At 38.8% G+C, this 20,394-nt stretch overlaps 3 protein-coding genes across 3 annotated transcripts in view; all 3 read right to left on the reverse strand.

The window, feature by feature from the left end:
- The window catches only part of oxsr1b (oxidative stress responsive kinase 1b), a 45,408-nt gene extending 42,715 nt beyond the window's left edge, over window positions 1–2,693 (reverse strand). The window contains exon 1 of the mRNA XM_074622558.1: window positions 2,394–2,693. Coding sequence (XP_074478659.1) covers window positions 2,394–2,463 — 70 coding nt within the window. The 5' untranslated portion in view covers window positions 2,464–2,693. The remainder of the gene's footprint in view (window positions 1–2,393) is intronic.
- Window positions 2,694–4,366: 1,673 nt separating this feature from the next.
- On the reverse strand, window positions 4,367–9,500 carry myd88 (MYD88 innate immune signal transduction adaptor). The gene is made up of 5 exons (XM_074622561.1): window positions 9,036–9,500; window positions 7,680–7,811; window positions 5,653–5,830; window positions 5,224–5,315; window positions 4,367–5,138 (listed from the first exon to the last, which is right to left on the reverse strand). The coding sequence occupies exons 1-5, from the start codon at window positions 9,367–9,369 to the stop codon at window positions 4,984–4,986; spliced, it is 891 nt and encodes a 296-aa protein (XP_074478662.1). The 5' UTR covers window positions 9,370–9,500; the 3' UTR covers window positions 4,367–4,983.
- A 1,922-nt stretch (window positions 9,501–11,422) lies between these two features.
- cry-dash (cryptochrome DASH) lies at window positions 11,423–18,949 on the reverse strand. The gene is made up of 14 exons (XM_074622560.1): window positions 18,750–18,949; window positions 17,116–17,288; window positions 16,573–16,666; window positions 16,163–16,293; window positions 15,918–16,066; window positions 15,391–15,479; window positions 15,207–15,280; window positions 14,001–14,090; window positions 13,795–13,874; window positions 13,654–13,713; window positions 13,375–13,532; window positions 13,107–13,226; window positions 12,758–12,934; window positions 11,423–11,993 (listed from the first exon to the last, which is right to left on the reverse strand). The coding sequence occupies exons 1-14, from the start codon at window positions 18,810–18,812 to the stop codon at window positions 11,886–11,888; spliced, it is 1,566 nt and encodes a 521-aa protein (XP_074478661.1). The 5' UTR covers window positions 18,813–18,949; the 3' UTR covers window positions 11,423–11,885.
- Window positions 18,950–20,394: the final 1,445 nt, after the last annotated feature.

The raw sequence follows: 20,394 nt of genomic DNA on the forward strand, positions 1-20,394 counted from the left end.
CAGTGGGTTGCTCACTACTTGACCCAGCAGGTCGGTCACTTTACTCGACCCAGTCGGATCGGTCGCTATACTCGACCCAGTCGGATCGGTCGCTATACTCGACCCAGTCGGATCGGTCGCTATACTCGACCCAGTCGGATCGGTCGCTATACTCGACCCAGTCGGATCGGTCGCTATACTCGACCCAGTCGAATCGGGCTATACTCGACCCAGTCGGATCGGTCGCTATACACTCGACCCAGTCGGATCGGTCGCTATACTCGACCCAGTCGGATCGGTCGCTATACTCGACCCAGTCGGATCGGTCGTTATACTCGACCCAGACTGTCCCTATTCTCGACCCAGTGGGTAGCTATTCTCGACCCAGTCTGTCCCTATACTCGACCCAGTCTGTCCCTATTCTTGACCCAGTCGGTCGCTACACTCTACCCAGTCGGTCGCTCGCTCTACCCAGTCTGGGTCCATATCCGAATGGGGTCCATAGGGACCCAAGAATAAACTACTGTAGCAAAATGTTAGCTTATTTCTTTTCAAAACTTATTAGATATGTAAAAAAAAAAAAGATTATTATTTTAGGAGAGTTATAGTTAATTTGCATATTGTGTAAAACAAAAATAGACAGAGCACATGAGGAAATCTGTGTCTGTTGCATCGGTCTCTTTCAAAATGACAGACAGAGTGCCCCCAACCCCTCTGATCTATTCTATTTTAGCTATATAAAATGCATAGGCTGCAATTGGCTGCCAATTGGACCCCAATACACTGGTCTTTTCAAAAAAGCACTGATTCAAACAGAAAACAATGATATGAAGTCATTAGGAACATGTTGATTGACAAAGTCATGAACAATGGCAATGATAGAATAAAGCATCTGTGAGATAGGACAAAAAGTATACATGTGGTGTCTGCGGGGACTCCAGTCAGTATAGGATGAGGGTTAATACTGATTAATCCTCTCCAAAGAGCTCTTGCAGGATTAATTCATGCATTAAATTGCCCAAAACAATACTCTTCTCTGGGCAGGACCATGAAGTATAACCTCTGGACTCTGCATTAATGGCAACATGAGTGTTTTGGAAAAGGTTCTGTGCTTGAATATCCAGGGTATTTTAATTGGGAATGGGCGTGGACACACACACACACACACAGTATAAGTTTCTGATAGTCTCTTGTCTTCTACAACGATAGGTGGCTGATACTTTGCTTCAGCAGTTACAATGCAGCGTCTTCCCCAAATCAAAAGATAACTTTGAGAATATGTAAGTCAGGTTCAGTCTAATATACCAACACTGACAAATTTAAAGGTCCCATATCGTGCTCATTTTCAGGTTCATACTTGTATTTTGTGTTTCTACTAGAACATGTTTACATGTTAAAAAAAAAAACTTGACATCCCTAGTTGCCTGGCAAAAGTTTGGGTCCATGTTTACTTCCTGTCAACTGATGTCATTCACATACTCTGGCAACCAGGAAATAAACTGGGACACATTTAAGAATGTTTACGTTTTAAACCGTGTAATGGTCTAAATATTGTATATTTGTGACATCACAAATGGACAGACGGCTTGTTTCAAACGCACAATTTGCTGAATATGTGTGTTTCTCTGTATATTGAACACTTTCATATTTTCACAGTATTTATAAAGCATTTAAAACCTGCTTAATAATATAAAAAGACATGAAAAATCTTACTTTTTTACAATATGGGACCTTTAAATGACCAGAATATTTTAATTAATCACAAAAACTTCACAAATTATATGTCAAAACATCCTGCCATTTACCCATTACTTGTTATATTATGTCTAGCTTTGTAAGTCAGACATACTTGAGAATAGTAGTGACATCAACATGTACGACTTCTGGTTGCATTTTTCAAAATAAAAGAAGGAATTTTGTAAATATAGAAAAGGAAAGTGCATTTGCTTACTTTCAGTGTCCCTGACACATCAAATAACATTTCAGGTTATGTGTTTTCTTCACTATCTGCCATGGTTTAGTTGTATACCATAGCTGTGCACTTACAGCAGCAATATTTGTAGTTCAAAATCAGTTTGCTCATAAGGTTAAATGTAGTATTTTTATGTGTTTGCTGTAATCAAGCCATTTGATACTTTCACAGTATTTTATAAAGCACTTAAAAACATGCTTTATAATATAAAAAGACATACAAATCTTACTTTTTTTTTAAATATGGGACCTTTAAACGAGATTGTGGTTTCCATAGATACAGCGCCCTCTATATCCTGGGTGACGTTACGAAAATATTAAGCTAGCTGTTCACATAAACTGCTCAATGAAAGCATCTCTTTTCCAGCAAATAGTCAGTGCCTAGACAAAACCAGTAGACAGTTAACACATACGTTTAAGCTAACAAGCTAAGGATCACATACCAATCACCTCGTGTAGCTCATAATCATCTTTGTTGATGGACCAGGTTTGGGAGCTCAGGTCCTCCGACATGGCTGAGGAAGTCTGCTACTTATCTGTGGGAAAAGGTGGTGAATCCCAAAGACTGTGCGTAAAAAAAGAAGTCAAAGTAATCCAAAACAGAGACCAACAAGGGCGACACTTCTTCTTCTTCCTCTTCTTTGAGAATCCTGCAGCACTCCTGTCATTCCCAAAGTTTGACACGAGCATAACGGGCCCCGCCTACCGCATTCCAACTGAGCAAAATGTGGACCTCCCTGGCGGCCATGTTGAGTGTGGCACTTTGGTTCTAGTGATGGGAATTCCGTCTCTTTTTTGTGAGTCGGATCATTTGGCTCAGCTCACTAGTGATGGCGAGCTGAAGCTTCATAAGATAAGATAAGATAAACCTTTATTAATCCCCGGAGGGAAATTCAGGTGTCAAAGCAGCAACATCAGCAAACAAAGTGAAACACAGGAGAGGTAAAGGTATACAAAAATTATAAAAACAATAATAGATATAAAAGATACAGAGTGAATGGGTGAACATAGTGTGTACAGTCCGTCAACAAATAAATGTAACATGTACATATGTGCAGTCTATAAAGTGTTATATAGGATGTACAGTGTAAAGTAAGTGTAAAGTGCGCCAGTGCTTTGAATCCAAGATGGTTGCAGATAGTGCGTGTTTAAAGTTCTTAAAGTCCTCATAGTTCTCATATGGGGGTCAGCCTTGGTTGTGGAGCCTGATGGCTACCAGCATGAAGGACTTAGGCGCTTAGGGTTGTGCAGAGGGGGGACATGCTGCTTCGTTTCCGACTGTCACTCATCTTTTCTGCTATTCGCGCTACGCACTCTTCTCTCTTTCTCTCCTCCTCTCCCTCCTTCTCTGTACCTGTAGACCGTCAGCGCGCCGCTCATCCCCACCCCCTCCCTGCTTGATCGTATGATCCTTGTCTGTCATCACCTGATTGGTCGCACGGACGTCAATAACACGACATTCATTCAAAGTCAGTGCATGAAGTGCCCGTGGCGCGGAGAAGATCATCCTATCATTCTGCCTTGAATTAATGAAAACAAAAAACAAAAACAAAAAAACGGCCTCTTAGACAGGAACCGGCTCATGTCGTTCACTTAAAAGAGCCGGCTCTTTGAACCGGCTCGTTCGTGACTAACACACCACTACTGTGCTCCAGTAAAGAGGAAACTATGGTGTGTGGTTGTGCGGCTAATTAGGTTGAGTTTAAAACGTTAGCTACAGAAAACCTTCAGCTATATATATGTTGAGACTTTTCCATATAATAATGTCTTTGAATTTTTACTCTTTAAGGTAAGAACAAGCACTACGAAGAGTGTTTAAATATTAGGTAAGATGCCCAAAAAAACGAATCAAGCTTTTCGGGGTTCCGCCACACTTTCAATGCCTGAATTGGGGCTACTTTTTGGCAGCAGTTTCACCTTGCAGGCATACGTTCTTCTCATATAGCCAACAAACCACGTCTTTTTTGCTCAGATTATCACATCGCACTCTCAGCCCTTCCTCACCGATTTTAGTTTCATTGATGGAGCACGTTTAATCATTAAATAGGCTGGGAAGTGCTACCTGACAGACTGTACTTGGGGCATAAAAAAAGCCCAATACAGTGTGTGTGAAAAGGGGCGTATTCCTCTAAGACCATCCTGCTCTCTGATTGGATAAAACACACACACGCTGCTCTGTGATTGGTTGTTCATGTGTTAACTGTAATATGTATTGAGTCTGAGTTCTTCTTTACAGCAGCATTCAATCAGACACCTCTGTTGGTTAATTTTATAACATGCAGGACTTGCACAATCGCGACACATGCTGGACAACATCAGAACATTTTGTGTTTTTTGTTACTTTACAAATAATATACATTTATTTATTTATTTTTTTAATAAAAGGAAATTGCCCTTGAAAAATGTGTAAAATGTATTTTTTGAGGAAACAATACTCAGATAATTTATTCAAGATGGAATAAATTCACTTTTATGAAACCGTTCTGAAAAGACCATATCAAAAGTACAAAACCAAGTGTAAAAAGACATCATGGTGACAGATAGAGAAAGTGAGAGAGAAAGGCAGGTGTCAGCAGTCAGTAAAAGTTAACAAGTGGAAGAATCTCATATCTCTTCCTCTTAAGCTCCAATCTCTTTTAGAAATTGACTCATAAGAGGAAGTGGCCGGCGCAAAAAAACAAAACACAGAGTATTTAGCACAAACACATCCTCCTCACATAAATACAGAACAGCGGCAAGCACAACTTATGTTATTCTTGAAACATAATAATGCCTGTGTGCAGTGAGAACTTTGCTGATATTTAGTATCCTTGTGCATCTTGAAAAATGTCATCTTTGTAGGAAACACAAATAGCAGCACTATAATATACTGTATACACACAGTATATGATAAGTGCATCAGAAGCCAACAGGACGTGGATCACAAGCAATAGCACATCCTTTAACCTGTGATGTTTGGTCATTGTCCAACATCGCCTTTGATGGAATAAAAAGGAACCTTTAAACACAATTAACTGCCTGGTCCATCCATGACTAACGCTGCGAGAGAGCTTTGGCCAGTCGTATCCAGAACCAGGCCTGTGTGCAAGGCCGGGTGTAGTCGCATACGGTGAGGAAGCGTAAGATGCTGGGGAACTGCTTCGTCATTGGCTTGTATATCACTGGAATAAGCCGTTTACTCCGAGCTCCTGAAACAGCAGAAAGAATAAAAAGGTAAGTCGCATGCATGCAGAGGCAAAGGAAGCTGTTTAACATAACTGAAATGGAGCTTACCGGGACAGAGACTGAGAGCAAACTTGGTCTGAAAGTCACAGGCGTCGCTGTCAAGGTATTCATCCGAAACCACCACCACCATCTTCTTACACCTGCACAGATGGTCACATATTATAGTGATTGCAGAAATAAGGGAGATTTTAAGACAGACAACTTTGATTTCTTGATCTTGGGTACTTTCTATGTCTAAATATAAAATTAAACTGTTATTAGGAAAGTTTAACTTTGTGCCATGACTGAAAACTTTCATATATCTGTGAATAATCTCCATAAAGATTATTAATGGAGACATAGAAGATGCATGCGAACAATATCTAAAAAGTACTGAATCAAGTAAAAGTGACTTGTGTGCTTTGGCTGCCCTGTTTGTTCGTACAGGCCAAATCAACAGAATAAGACATGGTTAGTTAGCACATGTCAATATCCCACCTCTTCTCAATGAGTTCACTAGTGATGGTCCATACACAGGAGCCCGGCAGGACATCTCGGTCGAACACACACAGCTTCAGCTTGTACTCCGTCTGCTCCAGCTCACGGATCATCTCGCAGACAAACTCGAAGTCCTTCGGGCAGTAGCAGATGAAGGCGTCAAACAGCTCAGGAGCACCTGGATGCAATACAGTTAGATTAAATTCATTTATTTATCCTTAAAGAACCAGTATTGCGTGACCGCTTGCAACCTTGGACAAAATGTAAACACGATAAACTTGGAAAAAAAATAGTATTGTATATATACACACACTCACCGGCCACTTTATTAGGCACACCTGTTCAATTTCTTGGTAACACAAATAGCTAATCAGCCAATCACATGGCAGCAACTCAATGCATTAACGCATCTAAACGTGGTGAAGACGACTTGCTGAAGTTCAAACCGAGCATCAGAATGGGGAAGAAAGGGGATTTAAGTGACTTTGAACGTGGCATGGTTGTTGGTGCCAGTTTATGTTTATGTTTATGTTTATTTCAAAAAACTGCTGATCTACTGGGATTTTCACGCACAACCATCTCTAGGGTTTACAGAGAATGGTCAGTGGTCAGAGGAGAATGGGCAGAGTGGTTCGAGATGATAGAAAGGCAACAGTAACTCAAATAACCACTCGTTACAACCAAGGTATGCAGAATACCATCTCTGAACGCACAACACGTCAAACCTTGAAGCAGATGGGCTACAGCAGCAGAAGACCACACCGGGTGCCACTCCTGTCAGCTAAGAACAGGAAACTGAGGCTACAATTCGCACAGGCTCACCATAATTGGACAATAGAAGATTGGAAAAACGTTGCCTGGTCTGATGAGTCTCGATTTCAGCTGCAACATTCAGATGGTAGGGTCAGAATTTGGCATAAACAACATGAAAGCATGGATCCATCCTGCCTTGTATCAATGGTTCAGGATGGTGGTGGTGGTTTAATGGTGTGGGGGATATTTTCTTGGCACTCTTTGGGCCCCTTAGTACCAATTGAGCATCGTTTAAACGCCACGGCCTACCCGAGTATTGTAGTGTCACAAAGCTCAAATCATCTCAAATTGGTTTCTTGAACATGACAATGAGTTCACTGTACTCCAATGGCCTCCAGGGTCACCAGATCTCAATCCAATAGAGCACCTTTGGGATGTGGTGGAACGGGAGATTCGCATCATGGATGTGCAGCCGACAAATCATGTCAATATGGACCAAAATCTCTGAGGAATGTTTCCAACACCTTGTTGAATCTATGCTAAGAAGAATTAAGGCAGTTCTGAAGGCAAAAGGGGGTCCAACCCGGTCCTAGCAAGGTGTACCTAATAAAGTGGCCGGTGAGTGTATATATATATATATATATATATATATATATATATATATATATATATATACACACACATACACCAGTATATATATATTCCACAGAAGCAAAACATGAGCATGATGAGAAAACCACAAGACGGTGCAGGGGACGGTGCATTGAGCTTCAGATGTCAGATTAGGAAACATGTGGTAGCTTTTCCTGTGTGACGCCTTACCACAGAAAATATTGCTGCTATCTCTATCTCAAATCTGATTTTCATTTTAACTTTCATCCGACATGCATTTATGCAGATTTATAATCTGTTCTCTTGGCGTTGAACAGACAACAGCTATGCACTCGCCCTCTAACAAGTAAAACATACATAACAACATATGTACATCAACTTTTAGCTAATAAATTAATCACAACATGCATTTAATCTTTTTTATTCTAATACAACAGCTCAAAGTGTAGTTGACACTGTAGGGGATTTGGTACCATTAATCGAGAAAATAATCCACACATTATTCGACGATGAAAGTAATCGTTGGTTGAAGCCGAATCATGTGCTGAATCACGTAGTCTGCGTTTATGAAATGAAACAATTAATGCTGACGAGAGTTGGACTGCTGTTTTTAGATTAGTTTTCTTGATGAAAAGAAAAATAAAGCTTATACAGATACTGACCATCGGGGTCGTCCTCCAGGGTGATACCTATCCTCTCTAAGGTGCGAGGGAGACAGCTGTCGACCTCAGGGACCTGAAGAGGAGGCTCTGACTTCTTCTTCAGGTTCTCAAAATACTTCTTGACATCCTCATCTGGTACAAAAAAGAAACATACATTCATACGTTTACATACAGTAAATTGGGGTAGAAGTTATAGGGATTAAGTGGACTGAATTATCTGGCATCTGTTTATCTATTTTTATCTATGTTTTTTTTTTTACCTTTATTACTTATAACAAAGATAACTTTCACTTTCACGTGCATTTACCAACAAATCTACTCCAAGAGAAGGACCCTTATTCCTATATAACAAGTACAAAAGGGAACACATAATAAAGAAAAGAAAAAGAAAAAATGCATATAAAAATTCTTAATAGTACAAGCTGTTACAGCTTTAATTGCTTTTTGTTTTACAGTGTTGAATTGAAAGAATGTATTGTCTGAACTCATTGCTAAAGGCACTGAAGCATGATTTCTTACCTGTGAATTTACATGTATTTTTTATGGATATGATTGAGTATTATTTTCATTATTTTCCAGAAGATAAAATAAAAAAATAATAACATTAATAAAACATAAATAATAATAATAATAATAATAATAATAAAGAAAATAAAAATGAAAAATGCATATAATATGATTGTGTATTATTGTCATTATTTACCAGAAGATAAAGTAAAAAAATAAAAAATAATAATAACATTAATAATACATAAATGATACATAATAATATTAATAATTATAATAATGATAATAATAATAAAGAAAAGAAAAGAAAAAATGCATATAATATGATTGTGTATTATTTTCATTGTTTTCCAGAAGATAAAGTAATAATAATAATAATAATAATAATAATAATAATAATAATGAAAAAGTGCATATAATATGATTGTATATTATTTTCATTATTTTCCAGAAGACCAAACAACAAATTTCTCCAAAGCAAGACAAAATAATAATAATAATAATAATAATAATAATAATAATAATAATAATAATAATAATGAAAAAATGCATATAATATGATAGTGTATTATTTCATTATTTTACAGAAGATCAAACAACAGATTCCTCCAAAGCAAGTCAAAACACTTATCAATATTCTTAGTAATAAAAGCACATAGGTTTCTACCAGAAAGTCTTCACAATTGAGCAAATAAATGCACAAGTGTGTAAACACTTTTTGCAATATGAGAATGCCTCGGCATATGACTCATTTCCTGGAGTAGCTACAGGGACATGACGTGCGATGACAACAGGCTTAAACTATGAATTATAACTTTATTATAACATTAAAAACTACTTCCAACGCACCTATCAGAGGACGCAGGTCCTCCTCGATGTCTTTCCTCTCCACCTCCGAGAGGATGGCCAGCAGCTTCCCCACCGTGGCGTCCGTGGAGCGGGCCTGCCAGTCGTCCAGCACCGTTAGTGTTGGGTTTCTACACGCTTCATAGTTCTTGATCTCCATGTAGGTGAAGCCCATGGCCTCTGCTACAGCCATCCAGTCCGCGGCCACCGTGGTCCTGGGGTTCAGGTACAGACCCAGCAGTTTCCTGGCTCTCACATTCAGAGCGATGACAGGAACACTCCACAAGTCCACTTTCTCTGAGTCCACACAGATGGAGTCCTCACACGAAGAAGCCATGCTGGAGAAGTTCTGACAAAACTTTAGTTAAAATAATACAAACCGAGAAACATTGCAACGACAGATTTTGAGCGTGACTTGAAGCAGTTGAAGTCAGGAGTCAACACCTGATAACAGAACCAGGAAGTGACGTAGGAGGTAGCGGGCTACGTCACATGGGGGCGGAGTGTTTATAAAAAAGATTTTTTGTTTTTTTTAATCATATTTGCTCCATTTTACGTTCTCTTAATACATCCATGATTTCTATCCACTGCAGCTTTAAGTAAATGTAAAAAATACTCCATTATAAGTAAAAGTCCTGCATTCAAAATACTACTTAAAGGAACAGTGTGTAATATTTTGGGGGATCTATTAGCAGAAATGGAATATAATATTAAAGGGACTGTTTGTAACTTCTTACAAATCACCCGGGTCAGTGTCCCATGCGCGCTCGCCTGTGGCTACGCTGTTCAGACTCAGACTCCAACACAAACTACACGGAAGCCCCAAAACCGCAGAGTTATATCTAGTAAAGCCGGTCTGTTAAACAGTGTTGGCTGCGGTCGGAGGACGCGGAGGAGACCGTAGCTTTGGTCTCCAGGGTCGGAGTCTCTGCTGTACTCTGCTCCTCTGCCTGCTTGCCTTCACTCATCTCGCTCCACTCTTACGTGCATGCGCGCACACTTCACACTGCAGAAGAGTTAGTGGCTCTGAGAATATCTAGTAAATGTACAGTGGACGTTTGTGCAGAAATAACTGCTGCAGCTCCTCCAGACCAACAGAGGTTTACCGTGTCTTGTGAAGTGACGGGGCTCCGCAGTGAGAAACGTTATCGTCTCCAACAGGGTGCCGGTGTCTCCCCTCTTCCCTCCGGCTGCGGTCAGGAGGCTGAAGCAGGAAAAGCCAAACACTAGGATCAGCATTGATTCATGGAGAGACCTTCGTCTGGTCAGCTAACATTACTGCCAAGCAGGTGAAATATAGAGTGATATTGTGGTTTTAGCTGACGTGTGTCGCCTCACTGTTTTGAGCGATGCTCGTTCATGTCTATTTAGAGCGAGCGAGCGCGAGCTTGACGCTGACTTTCGTTGACTTAACGGCCACAGGTGTCGCTGTTAACAAGCATTTCTGATTCTTACAAACAGTCCCTTTAATAACTATGTTTTCATTAGCGTATAATCCCCTGAAATTTAGAATCATGTTTTCGTTCACCTAGAATGAGCTCTTCATATCTACATAGGGAGCGGGTCCTCTTCACGGAGTCTGCCATGTTGCTCCGCCATGTACAGTAGCCCAGAACGGACAAACCAAACACTGCCTCTAGAGAGAGACTTTCACGTTTTTATGCTACCTGCAAGCCACCGTAGTTCTCCGACACGCTTGTGAAACTGCGGTAACGTGAGCCGCAGAGTGCAAATCGTGGTACCGCCAGCCGCCGTCTGACTTCCGTTGCTACTAAAGTAGTGTTATCATGGTAAGTATGGCCTCTGAGCGAGGTGAACGGGCGTTGCCACAGTTTTGCACTCGGCGGCTCACGTTGCCGCAGTCTTGAAAATGGAGGAGTGAGCGGAGGGGTACTCAGTTGGTTGCAATCTGCAACCACACCACTAGATGCCACACAATTCTACACACTGTACCTTTAAGTAAAAGTAAATTATCAGCAAAATTTACTTAAAGCATCAAAAGTAAAAGTACCCATTCTGCAGAAAAAAGGCTCATATATTATTATATATGACATTATTAGATTGTCAGTAATAAAGCATCAATGTATAAGTAGAACAATTATTAGAATTACACAATTTGTGAAGTTTAGAGGGGAAATCTCTCTTTGGTGGAACTGCTAACAACTAATAGTCCCAACAAGACACTGCTATTTGTGTAAGGTGTTGCAGATGGCTTGCAGCAGTGGGCACTACAGGAAAACTTTGGTGGGAAAATAGAGATGGGTGTTGCAAGTGTTTCTGTTCTCCTTTCTTGACTGCTACATTTAATAGCAGCCCTAGAAAGCTTGGCTCCACCTCCTTTCTTTCATATTTAATATAAAACTAAAAACATATACACATAACAAAAACTCTTCATTTAGCCTTTTTATTTTGCAACTGCCACAAATGTGCAACCTCTGAAAATGATTTTAAAAAACCCTGTAAATCCAAACAGACAGAAGAAGATTGCAAGAAAAACAATCTGCACAAAACCATCAGCAGGTAGCTGATCCACTGCATCAGAGCTAAAAACCACAGTGTGGCTTTCACTGCAGTCTAACAGGAAACGAGTCCATAAAAGGTGATTTATGTGGGCTATTTTTCTCGAGAACTGACATACGCGTAGATTGGACGTTTTCAAGTATTCATGCACATGTAGGAACATTAATTTCCTCAAATCCTCATCGAACAACTTCCCCGAATCAACACAACAGTGTGTGCGTGGCGACACAGATTTTTACAGCAACAGTCCGAGTTTGCATCACCGGAGCTTCCATCCTCTTGAGCATCCGTGCACCACGGGTTTCGGTGTTTGTGGTTGTGTTTGTGGTGTTATCACAGGTTTTTGCTTCTGGAGAAATAGAAATCTATGCCTCTGTCCTGATGTTGTTTGGGGGTGTGAGATGGGCCCTTCTTTCCTTTTGGTGAAGGCCCTTTGCCACTCTGATAACAACAGGAAAACAAACATTTGACAGTTAAAACCATTAAGTATTCTTGTTTGCCAGTGGTGTAAGAAGTATTCAAATCCTTTACCTAAGTAAATGTAAAAATACTCTATTGTAAGTAAAAGTCCTGCATTCAAAATCCTACTTAAACCTGCAGTAGACAGAATGTTTTTGGCATCATTTGGCAAAAATTCTATAATAGCCTTTCAGCATATTGCAAATCAAATGTTCTGAGAGGTAACTAGAGTTCTGCGCCTCCTCATGGCTATGTTTTCAGGCTTTAAAAAATCTATTTAAAATTTGCCACACCATAACCAGCTGCAATATTAATGTGATGTATACAGTAGCCTTCTAAATCAATAATTATACTGCAAGAATATAATATATATTATTCTGACATGGGTCATTCTGCATAATGAGTACTTTTACTTCCAATACTTTAAGTATATTTGGATGCTAATATTTTTGTACTTTTACTCAAGTAAGATTTTGAATGCAGGACTTTTACTTGTATGACTACACTGTTGTATTACTACTTTTACTTGGGTAAAGGTTCTGAGTACTTCTTCCACAACTGACAATATATTGTATTTTATAGGCTAATCATAAGTACCACAAAATTGTACATACAGTAAGTGCAGTACTTGAGTAAATGTACTTCCTCACATTCTACAACTCATGTTTGCAGCTAAGGTTAAAAAAGCTTTCACAGCAGCAGCACCCAATCTTACTATCCACTTCCCTTTTTCTCATAATACCCACCGGTTTCTTGTTAGCATGTCTGCTCCATTCGGGTGCCATGACGATGGGGGTTGGGTACGTCTCGCCAAGGGACACATGAGAGTGTGACAGCGAGGCAGTGCTGAGGGTCCAGGGCGTGTGCACGTCAGATCCCTTGATACCCTGCAGCTCAGGAACCCACTGCCGCACATAGTCGCCCTAAAAAAGCAGACAAACGGAAACCAAGACCCATCAGTGACTGAAATATCACAACTTTCTTCACATTTTCCTGGATTCATTGCCATCCCGTGACAGCAAACAATGACAAAGCTCCAAACAAAAGGCAAAAAGGGAAATGAAACTAACAATTCATGCATCTTCTCAAACATACATTGTTGTCGTAGTCGAGGCCTTGCTTGATCATGTTGAACTTCCTGTTCTCCCTGGGGTCATTTCCTATACCAGCGCTGTACAGCCAGTTGCCGTAGTTGCTGCAGACATCGTGGTCAATCTATGGAGGAACATTTTTTAAATGATGACAGCAAGGCACTTGACTAGTTACTCCACAACATCTCAATAATGAGATCCACTTATTACAATATTAATTATGTCCTGAAAATACCGTTTTACTTTACAAAAATTAAAAAATGATGACTTACCAGAAGGTATTCAAACAGCTCAGCTCCCATCCTCCAGTCCAGGCCCAGGTCTTTTGTGAGGAAGCTGGCGACATTCTGCCGCCCTCTGTTGGACATAAAGCCTGTCATTGCCAACTCTCTCATGTTGGCGTCCACGAAGGGCACTCCTGTTCGGCCCTCTGTAATTACAAATGATGCATATTTTCAGCTACACTGTACATACACCCTCTTTAGAGACATTACTTGATTTTTTAATAAAGAATATTTTGTGAGCAATGAGGAGAAAAAAATGGTGCAAACCTTTCCACGCATTGAAAAGCCTCATGTCCTTTTTCCACGGAACGGATTTTTCTTGAAGCCCTGAAATAAAATCACAATGACCTTTACATTCATTCATAGTGTGTAAAAAAATCTGTTGAAAACTCATTGAGCTCATTTTACCTTCGATCTGAAACAGTCTGTTTCCGTACTTGACGCCTACATACTTGAAGTAATCCCTCCACAAAAGTTCAAAAATAACCCTGAAAGACAGCAGTGAACAAGACACATTTGCATTATATGTAAATAATTGATAGAATAGATTTTATTTGTATTGTTTTAAATCTTACTAATCTAAGTTTACCAGTTCTTTCCAACTCCGGACTCACCAGTATGTGCTCTGATTGGCTGTTCGCTCCTTCTCATACTGCTGGATCTGATGATAGATATACCTGGGTGAAATGCAGCCCATTGCCAGCCTGCAAGAACGCAAGAGGAGCACCATTAGTGATGGCACATTAAAGGTCCCATATCATGCTAATTTTCAGGTTCTTATTTGTATTTTATGTTTATACTAGAACATGTGTACATGTTTTAATGTTTAAAAAAAACTTTATTTTCCGCACACTGTCTGCTTGAATATGCCTGTATTTACCGTCTGTCTGAAACGCTCCGTTTTAGCACATTTCAGCAGAATTGCAACAGAATTGCATTGCTAGGCAACAGCTTGGGTCCATGGTTACTTCCTGTCAGCTGATGTCATTCACATAGGTTGCATCCAAAAATCCATAGTAACATGCTATTTAGCGCACTAAAACAGTATGTGAGACTTTTTAGTATGTCCGAAACCTTAGTATGAAACCAATATTACATGAATTGCATACTATTTCCGGTGAAATATTACAGTATTACTAAGGCGGCATAAATATCCCACAATGCAATGCAGTAGTGACAATAACATTCATAAAAGACATTGAGGGACAGCTCTGTAAGAATAATAACGCTTCAATTTAAGTGTAAGTATAAGATTTCAGTTTGCTAGGCGTAATATATATTTTTAAATTAGTTCGGACAAAGACGATTGACTGATTCGCACAAATCGTTGTTTTGGTCACATGGGCATGGGTTACTATGGTTACATCCATACATACATCTGCAATCAGCAAAGCAGCTCTCAGGAAGTGACGATGTAAATTACTGCTCAGTGCGTCCGAAAAGATACATACTACTGTTGACTCACACAAAAGTATGTTGAACGATAGTACACATATTAGGTATGTAGTGCATGTGATTTTGGGCGGAGCCATACACTGCAAACGGAAATAAACTGAGACATATTTAGAATGTTTACGTTTAAAACTGTGAAATGGTCTTAATATTGTATATTTGTGAACTCACAAATGGACAGAAATCCTGAGGGGTCCTTTAAAAGGGCTGTGTGTATTTCTTCATGGATTGAGCGTTTCGATACAGTCACAGTATTTATATAGCACTTAAACCTGCTTAATGATAAAAAAGACATGAAAATTTCGATATGGGACCTTTAAAATCTATTAAGCATTCAGCAGTAGAGGAAATTATACAATAACACTCACCAAGGTGCAAATTTAGTGGAATAATCCACGCCGATCAAGCCATTACGAGTTTCCTTGTAAGTTGCAACTGCATCCTAAAAATCCGACAACATGTGTTTATTACACCTATAATAGATAACACATCACCATATTAGTTTTTTTTGCCATTTTATAAGCAGCAATATGTAATGCAAGTTGCACTCACAGTGTCCCAGAAATAGTGTTTAAGTCTGGCCAGAGCCTGACTTTCACCACCACTGCAGGGAAATGCTGAGCGAGGATCAGCCACAGGCTCTAAAACAAGAGAAGCATTTCAGCATCCGATTGATTTCATACATGTTAAATACTCCCTGATGTGCATTAAGACGCGCAGAGTCGTAAAAGCTTAATCATATACATGGAAATCGAGCCAGTCTGCTGCTGCTAGCAGTTAGTGAGGAAATCTGTGCTCAGCAGTCTACCTATTGAATTCTGAAAAGTAGCAGCGGTGTGGATTTACTTAATAGAGGCGCTGCATAAAAACGAGCAATTTGTGCTTCCTTATTGCCAGCAGCGTGTACAGACATTTATGCAAAAGTCAATTTAATAAGCACATAAAATAAACGCACAGGAATTTGTCTTGATACAGATAGACATTTCAGCAAATTCACAGAGACACGGAGACACAAAAGGGAAAATGCAGTATGAATTAACCCATTTTGATTTAAGAGATGAGCCATTAGGATTATTCACCTGTCTGTTCCAGGTCCTCTGCTGTAGGAATGGCTCCTTCCTCCAGCTCTTGGGGGAGAGGCTTTAGCTGCTCAGGTGTTGGGAACAGAGGCCTCACCCTGCTCTGGGTCTCTACTGCCTTCCTGAACTGAGTGTACACATCAGGCAGCCTAACAAACCAGGAGGAAATGTTCTTAATCTCTCATAAAGATGCCTGCTGGACGTTAAACAGAACTTTGTCCCAGGCATGCCACGTGCTTTCTCACCTGGACATGTGGGGAAACGGAAGATCATCTCGGTGGTACAGCGTCGACCCCCAGCAGGTGTGAACTTTGACCTTCATCTGTCCGCAGACATCCTTCACTCGTTTCTCGACGTCCAGCTCTTCCGAAGTTACCTGGAGCATGAGCGCATGAGGGAAAAACTGTCAAAATCACCAGACGATGTAATAAAGTCGTGATAATTGTTACCCATTTCATAAACAAAAGAAAACAAAATACTAATTATGCAAAAACTAAATATACTAAACAAGAAAATAATTAACTAGCAAAAGAAAACACTATCAAAATCTAATCTAAATAAAGTAAACATCTAGAATAATAAATCAAACAATACTATTTATTAATAGTAAAACAACAAGTACATACTAACAACAAATAAATAGCTCCTACACTACCTCTTCATGGAAAGCCACGGTGCTGACAGAGCCCAGTTGCTTGATGAGGTCTGCAATCACCTCCTCTGGCTTACCCCGTCTCACCACGAGGTTGCTGTCACATACACAGAAAAACAAACACACACACACACACACACACACAAAATAAGTCCCAGTTAACACCTTGCCAGCAGGCAAGCTGCATCCTGGGTAGAGAGCGAGTAACTTCCCCCTCGCTGACCTGAAAACATGATGGGAACAGTGTGCAGACATAACAACATAACCCTCTATAAGCTCAGGTGTGTCCTGATCCTGTTGCATCTGAATCAGTTAAATCCTAGAAAGCGGAGGACAAGGTCTGTGCGGAGTGTATGTGTAACAATAACATGATACATCAGTTCATGATCACTTTTTAAAACTTGTAAATAGATTATGGGTCTTTCATGCTGTAACAAAGACAGATCTGATCTATGGAGGAAGTCAGTAATGTAGATAAAGCAGTAGAAGGCACATAAATTGAGGTCATATACAGGAAGACCAGTCAATGAACAGCTGTTTAGTTACCTGCCCTTGTTGAGCAACGTGTTTCTGAGGTCCCTGATGCTCTCCAGTAAGAATCGCAGACGGAAAGGCCCAGTCTTTGGTAGGTTGTAGTTGTACGTTCCCACATAATGTCTGGGGTCGAAGCAGTACAGTGGCACAATGTGCTCTGCATTTCTTTGAGCCCAGTGGAAAAGCTGCAGGTAAAGATGACAAAGTATGCGTTATATCATCATCTCTTGGGAAAAGTGACCATGGCTTGATTACAGCAATCATATAAAAAATAGTACATTCAATCCTATGAGCAAACTGTTTTGGAACTACAAATATTGCCGCTGTAAGTGCACTGCTATGGTATACTAAACCATGGCAGATAGTGAAGAAAACACATAACCTGAAATGTTATTTGATGTTTCAGGGACACTGAAAGTAAGCAAATGCACTTTCCTTTTCTATATTTGGAAAATTCCATCTTTTATTTTGAAAAATACAACCAGAAGTCGTATGTTGATGTCACTACTATTCTCAAGTATGTCTGTCTTACAAATCTTGACATAATATAACGAGTTAGGGGTAAATGGCAGGATGTTTTGACATATCATTTGTGCAGTTTTTGTAATTAATTAAAATGTTCTGGTCATTTAAAGTTCCCATATCATGCTCATTTTCAGGTTCATACTTGTGTTTTGTGTTTCTACTAGAACATGTTTACATGCTGTAATGTTAAAAAAAAACTCTTTATTTTCCTCATACTATCAGCCTGAATATGCCTGTATTCACCCCTCTTTCTGAAACGCTCCGTTTTAGCGCATTTTGACGGAATTGCAACACAATTGCTTTGCAAGGCAACACCTTGGGTCCATGTGTAATTCCTGTCAGCTGATGACACTCACATACACTCTGCAACCAGGAATAAACTGGGACACATTTAGAATGTTTACATTTAAAAGTGTCAAGGGTCTCAATATTGTATATTTGTGACATCACGAATGGGCAGAAATCCTGACAGCTTAGATAGATAGATAAATAGATAGATAGTAACTTTATTAATCCAGAGGGAAATTCAAGTTTCCAGCATCACAGTTCCATAGTGCAAAACATGTTAGTAAAAAGGCAGTAAAAAGGTTAGTAGTGCAAAGTACAAAGTAAAAAAAATATAGCAGATATAAAAATACAAGGAGATGAAGAAAACTGTCAAAACTGAATATAGTGCAGGGTAACAGCTGTGATACAGGAATATTAAAAAAGTGAATATAGTGCAGAAGAGACTTTTAAAAATGAGTATAGTGCAGGGTTTCACAGTATTTATATAGGACTTAAGCCTGCTTTATAATAAAAAAAAACATGAAAATCTCACTTTTTTATAATATGGGGCCTTTAACGTTGAAGATGCTTTTATTGTGAAGGGAATAAAAAAACGGAAGTAACATTGTTGTTGCTGCTATGGAAACTAGCTTTATGCTAGTGGTAAATATCCTACATAACATGCTCAGAAATGTTCCTTTAATGACAGTAACAAAGCAAAAACTACACTTTTAAGCACATAACGTGCAACAGATACCTTTCATGTAAGTTAAATATGAGCTCTGAAGTTAAATAACAACGGAATTTATAATGACTAATTAGATAACGTGGCTCGTAAAGGTCCTCAACCTCACCTCGTTGTCGTGGAGACGCAGGTCGTTTCTTAGTAAACATATGATCGTACGGGAGGCAGACATGGTTGTGGTTTTCAGTGTAGCACCAATATCAGAAACACGGAGAGTGGTCGGTATCCGAGAGCAGCCGGTCTGTCGGTCCTCAGTACCTCCTGCTCCTGCTGCTCCAGAGTCACGTTTCAGACACCACGTTACAAAACATCAGGTTTTATAAGCTGCTTGTTGTACAACAGCTGCCTCGAGATGTGAAGCTGTAAATACAGTGACAATACAGTTACAGCATCTCAACTGGGTATACATATACATAAATATGTATAGTAAAAAGTACAATATATAGAAATATATATATATAATAGAGGGAAATATTGTACTTTTTACTACAACATTTATTTAGCATTTTATTTTATATATATATATATATATATATATAATAGTAGAGTAAAAAGTACAATATTTTCCTCTGAAGTAGAAATATATATATATATATATATATATATATATTATAATAAAATGTCAAATAAATGTAGTAGAGTAAAAAGTACAATATTTCCCCCTGAAGTAGAAATATACATGTATGAACATATATACAGTGGTGGAAGGTAATTTACTCAAATACTCTGGTACTTTATACTTCTACTTCAGAGGGAAGTATTGCACTTTTTACTCTACTACATTTATTTGGCATTTTAGATTACTAATTATTTTGCAGTTTTATATTATTAATGCAAAATATAATCAACTAATAGAGTATAATGTATGATTGGTAGGCTATTTTAAGTTTAGTTTTATGCTAAAGTAATAGCTACTTATGTACTTTTACAATAAAAATCAAAAGTATTCAAATAAAATAAAACAATAAAAATGTAAAGTATTAAAATAAAATAAATCACAATCAAAATGTTCAATTCAATTTATTTTTATATAGGGTCAAATCATAACAGAAGTTATCTCGAGACGCTATATAAAGAGCAGGCTTAGACGGTACTCTATAAAATTGTTATTGAAAATTTTAAATTTAATTCAATATCTTACTGGATTTTATATTATGATATAATGGCATATAAATCAGAAAATGTTGTGCAAAAATAGATATTATAGCTCCATAGAAAATATATATATAATACGAGTGGAAAAACTGCAACAAAGGAGAAATATAACACAAAACAACACAATAAAACTGCACAGAGAAACAGTCTTAGACCTTGGATTTATTAAGTTAAATGTACAAAAAGATCAACGACTTGATACATTTCATGTTTCAAGGCTTTGTCATTAAGACAAAACGAACTCTGTCCCAATCGAAAGCCTCCCAGCCTTTTCATACTGCCTGCCACAGCTCTCAAAGAGACGTACATACATCCTGTCTAAATCACAGTACAACCTACTGTATAACGTAGCTATTTCATCAAATAGATTTGTATATAATGTAAAGAAATTTCATACAAAAGTGCAGAACAATATGTATTTACAGTATAATCTTTTTTTTTTTTTTCTCAATATAAAAGAACTTCAGCAAATCCTGTGTGTGCTCTCTCTCTCTACTGAACAGCTGCTCACCTTATTAAGAAGCTTTCCGCTTTGGCAGTTTGTGTTTACAAGCAGATTCAGATAAGGCACTGACAAGGGTCAAAAAAAGATTTGATCA

Source organism: Sebastes fasciatus, chromosome 21 (assembly GCF_043250625.1).
Source record: "Sebastes fasciatus isolate fSebFas1 chromosome 21, fSebFas1.pri, whole genome shotgun sequence".
Taxonomy (NCBI): Eukaryota; Metazoa; Chordata; class Actinopteri; order Perciformes; family Sebastidae; genus Sebastes; species Sebastes fasciatus.